Below are 5041 nucleotides of genomic sequence, written 5' to 3'. Positions count from 1 at the left end.
ACAAAGTTTAGTGGATTATTAATGGATTAATAGATTGTTTTGATCCATCCATTAACAATCCAATCCAAATCCATCCAATCCATCCATTTTGCCACCCCTACTTTTTAGTACAACTGATGATATCTTCATGCTCTTCCTTGATTGATCTTTATTTGGTAAGTAGAAACCGCCAACATGTTTTTCCCGCACCTTTGTTCTCGTTGGAAGTGGTAACGATTGGTTTTCTTCACAAAACTTCATGCCATCATACACTTTGATGATAACCTTCTCCTTTAAAAATTTGAGCTTGAGTTCACTTGTGTCTAAGTCAATATTAGCCCTGGTAGTTAGTAGGAATGATCTACACAAAATTATAGGGGCCTTTGCTTCTTTCTCAATATCAAGCACTACAAAATCAATTGGAAAAGTAAAGTTTTTGATCTTTACCAACACATTTTCCATTATCACATAAGGTAATACATAAGACATGTTTGCCAATGTTAGTGTCGTGTTAGCTGGTTTTGCTTCTCCGTCTAATTTCTTCATTATTGAGAGTGACATCAAACAGATAGTTGCCTACAATTCACAAAGTACACTTAAAATCCGTGGGCTTCATATAGCACAAGAAATGGGCCAATGAGATAGCCTATCTCTCCAATAAAGACTTGAAAAATATATAAATTAACCACAATAAAAGACCATTCAAGAAAATATAACTAGTCCCCTAACTAAAAAGTTTCATGATTTACCATCCAAAAATCTAAACTCAGACAACAAACAACCAGAATTGAAAGTTAAATAGCCTACTGAATCACAAAGTATTACAAACAATGGCCACATGATACCAAATGAATTGAAAATACATAAATTAAACAGTGGTCCAATGCGCAACCAGTCTTTTCGTCTCATCACAGAAATGTAGAATGATTGAACTCAACCTGTGCTTTTGGCGATACTCGTTCCATCAATAACAATTCTTGTGAAATTTTTAACAACATAGGTGCATCTAATTCCTTATAACAATAATTGAAAGTAAGAGTCTCTAACAAAGGAGAATTTAAAAGTATGAACTGTGTCAAACTCATTGCATGGTGAGGGCTACCTCCAAGGTAGATATCTACTATCTGAAGTCCAAGCCAGCAATATTCTTCTAACTCTAGTCTAAGCCACCAACATTCTTGTAACTCTTCGAAATAGTCTGAGGTATCATCATTGTTGCAACTCTAAAGTATAAAATTAAAGAGTCAAAACTCAAAATACAACAATAAGAAACAAGCTAAGTAGCATAGGTTTTCATGCATGTTCACCTGGTATATAGCAAATTCAGTCAACCTAGGAGCACTTTTGAGAACACTAACAACATACAAAAGTTCTCCTTTTTCATTCAAACTCATGTCATGCAATTGCAGATACTCTAAAGAGTTGAATGAGCTTGCTAGCAGCGTGAGAGGAATGATATCTGCATATGGATACTTTGCATACAAACAGAAAATCTATGAGATTATCTGTACAACGCTTGGAAATAGCAATAACACACGGTTTTCATTATAAATATTGGATTCAACCACCAATCAAAATTCAACATTACTTCTCATATAAAAATATCCAATAAAATAGTAAGAAACAGTCTTAAAAATATCAACCCTTAAGGCCAAGCTAGATAGATATGGCAATAAAAACAATAAAATGTAAAAAATATATATATTTTAACATGTCCATATGGCAACTAACTGTCACGCTCTTCCCCATTTCAGATTGAATTTACCAAGCAAACACATGGGCCAGAATCTCATTATCCAACTGAACAGTAATTAAAATAATAGAATCAGTGATGTTTTCTAACCTTCTCCTTCTTGCCATACATACTTTTTCGCACAGAAAGCCTCTTGATTTTTGGCAAACTTTTGATCAAACCATATACCCTGATACCATTAACATCAAGTGTAAAATCGACCAAATTCGTTGCTTTCTCAAGAGAAATTGACTTCATATCATCCCTTAATACTATCTCTAAGACTTTGAGAGTAGGAGATGAAATATCAAGATACTCATAACCATCACATGATTCAATTATGAGCTTCTCAAGAAACGGACAACCAGACACAAGAGTCTCAAGTGCACCGGGCTCGAATACAAGCATATCTAAGTGAAGTTCAAGCAATTTTTTAAAGCCGCAGAAATCAGGTGGAATTGACATGTTAAATCCGCCAAATTTTAAGTAAGTCAATTCCTTACAAGAGAAGATAATATATGGGATTTCATCCGGAACTGAGTTGAAGTTCACAAAATCAAGATATTTAATGCCCTTCCTTGACAAAATCGGAATCCAAATATTGAGGTATTCCACTTCCATATCGAAATAGGCGGAGTCATATGGTAAGTAAAGAGTAAACTTGTGTATCGGCCCGCTGTGGAGCATAAGAACATCGGTGATGATTTTAGAAATGACAGGGTTAGGGTCATCAAGATGCATGAAAGTATTAAAAAAGTCTTGGTCAAAATGAAGTTGTGGGGCTGAAGTCCACATATACCTCCAGTTTTTAGATAAAATACTAGTCCTAACTTGGTCTTTGATTTCCAAGTTCCCTAGGATGGCATCAATGACATTACCTGGTAAGTAACTTATTTGATCATTTTCATTGGCCTTCTTATTGAGCAGAGTCATGACAGACCTACAAATTAAAAATTAAAAAGGGAATCAAATCGCTTTTGATTTCAAAACACTTGGAATCATATCATACTAAAAAGATCTGAGAGTAATTTTCAAAATGAATGGATCTGAAAGCAAGCATGTAATCTAAGCATGAAAAGTGAAGTGCCCTAATAAATCATCACAGTTATGAATCATTTTTATGATACGGGGAAAACCTAATGAATGGATGATGCTGATAACTATAGGATAAAGTATCGATTTTTGATGAATTCTTACCGTTAAGCGAGACTGCGATGGCTTGTGGGAGTCGCTGAAATGTTCACAGAGGTTGCAGACCTACGGTGAGAGAGTGAGTGTGTGGTTTATGGTGGGGTACATCCATTTCTTCCTATATCATCAAACCAAACATATTTCAAGATCTAGTGTCCACGTCATCTTTGTATAGATGGCAATTTCTCCTATAATTTATATTTTTTTTTTAACAATCCGGTACCCTTGAGTTTAGTTGGGTACCAGTACCCTCAACCAATCAAATAGTAAAATTCAATGTCACATCACTTTTGTATTTTATTTTATTTTAAAATAAATTAAAATTAAAATTCATTTTATACTAAAGTACTGGTATCCAACTTAAACTCATGGGTACCAAAGAATTTATATTATTTTTAATGGAATGGAGAGGAATACATAATTATTTTATATTATTAAAAAATTATTTCATAATTATTAAAAAAAATTATTTTTAAATGTAAAGAAAATTTATTATCAATAAAGTATTTATTTTATTTTAATTAACAATTATCTTTATTTTAGATACAAAATTCTTATTTATAAAGGGTTAAATATGTCTGTGGTCCTTATAAATATCTCAATTTTCAGTTTTAGTCCCTCTAATATTTTTCTTCAAACAATGGTCCTCATAAAATTTTCCATCCACAATTTTGGTCCCCGCCGTCAACTTTCATTAACGGAAGCTGACGTAGCACGCCACGTGAAAGACAGCTTGGCAAAAATATGAAAACACTTGAAATTGCGGGGGTTTTAAACCTCCTCTAAACAAATCCAAAAAAAAAAGAAAAATATTGGTTCTGGACTTTTCTCAAACAACTTGCGAGCAAGTTTTGCAACAACATTATATCACACGAATTCATCACTTGATACATGCATATATTGATTCAACCTCTCCACTCAGATTATATAATTTGCTATATTGCATTGGTGTTGAATTGAAAATACTAAGGAAGCATTAAGTGAAAGACCATAAGAGAAAGCCATGCCTATAACTCCTGAAATACACACCATATGTTGAAAATTTTAATACCTCCATAAGACAGAAATTAAAGGGACATTCTAAATCTTACCAGAGGAGAATGTTCCGGTTAGAAGTACAACCATGCAAAGTGCAGCAGATGCAAGAACAACTACACTTACTGTTTCTAACCGCTGAATCAACCACTCATTTGCAGCAAAACTATGAAAGAAATGAGTATCATTGATGTCAATTTAGCGGTGCTATTGTTACTTAAAGGGTTGATTTGAAAGCTTAGTCCTATGATGAGAAAAAGCTGAAGATTGTGTTCTGATCTGAATATGAATGTGAAGGTGAATGTGATTCATACACATTTCTTCACATACCAAATATTAATTAGTCTCAAGGATTAACACTAACAAATAACTATTTTTTAAATAATCATTCATTATTATAACCTGTGATTAGGTTTCTTCCTTAAAATTTCAACAACCCACCATAGATTATTAAAGGATTACCAATATTCAAATGTTCATGCAGACATGAGGATATCACCTTCTTTGGTTATTAGTTGCATAAATAAGTTCTCTGTTGCATATTGTAATTTAGATAATTGAATTTAAAGACATGAAAAAGGAAATTAAACTTAATAGGTTGTAACTTGTATACAATCTTCCTCATAATTACACCTCTTTTGTCACATCTAATATATATATATATATATATATATATATATATATATATATATATATATATATATATATATATATATATATATATATATATATATGATACTATTGGGGTTTAGTGCAAGTGGTTAGTTCATTATTGTAATGAATTAGCTAACATAATTTAATTGATTAACTAGCTAACATAATTATTACATTCAATGACTTGTGAAGTAATTTCATCTTTTAAGAACTAGTATGAATAGATGTGGTGGATGCATTTAACTGTTTACATAACATCAACCGCACCTGTCATAGTATCTAAGCAAAGATATTATACAAAATATTAAAATATTTAGCAGTAATAGAGTAATTTTTACAGCAGTATGAACATAATGTATAGTTTATGAAGCATGAGCCGCCAGTACAGTATCAACAAGCTCAACCACCATTGAGATTTGCTGGCTATTAGTGACATTCTCTTCTACCTCT

The 5041-nt window shown here is 32.4% G+C and overlaps 1 protein-coding gene across 2 annotated transcripts; it reads right to left on the bottom strand.

Moving 5' to 3' along the window:
• Positions 1-763: 763 nt before the first annotated feature.
• Positions 764-3030, bottom strand: LOC131629881 (F-box/FBD/LRR-repeat protein At1g13570-like). Of its 2 annotated transcripts, XM_058900682.1 has the most exons (5): positions 2909-3030; positions 1823-2651; positions 1287-1451; positions 1082-1202; positions 764-992 (listed from the first exon to the last, which is right to left on the bottom strand). In XM_058900682.1, exons 2-5 carry the CDS (start codon positions 2642-2644, stop codon positions 913-915), a joined length of 1188 nt encoding a protein of 395 aa, XP_058756665.1. In that variant the 5' UTR covers positions 2645-2651; positions 2909-3030; the 3' UTR covers positions 764-912. The 2 variants fall into 2 exon arrangements, with proteins under 2 accessions (XP_058756665.1, XP_058756664.1); XM_058900681.1 differs by having other exon boundaries at positions 764-1202.
• Between the last annotated feature and the right edge of the window lie 2011 nt (positions 3031-5041).

The sequence above is a fragment of the Vicia villosa genome, unplaced genomic scaffold (genome assembly GCF_029867415.1).
Source record: "Vicia villosa cultivar HV-30 ecotype Madison, WI unplaced genomic scaffold, Vvil1.0 ctg.000621F_1_1, whole genome shotgun sequence".
In the NCBI taxonomy this organism is placed as follows: Eukaryota; Viridiplantae; Streptophyta; class Magnoliopsida; order Fabales; family Fabaceae; genus Vicia; species Vicia villosa.
This window is presented reverse-complemented; position numbering and strand designations above follow the sequence as displayed.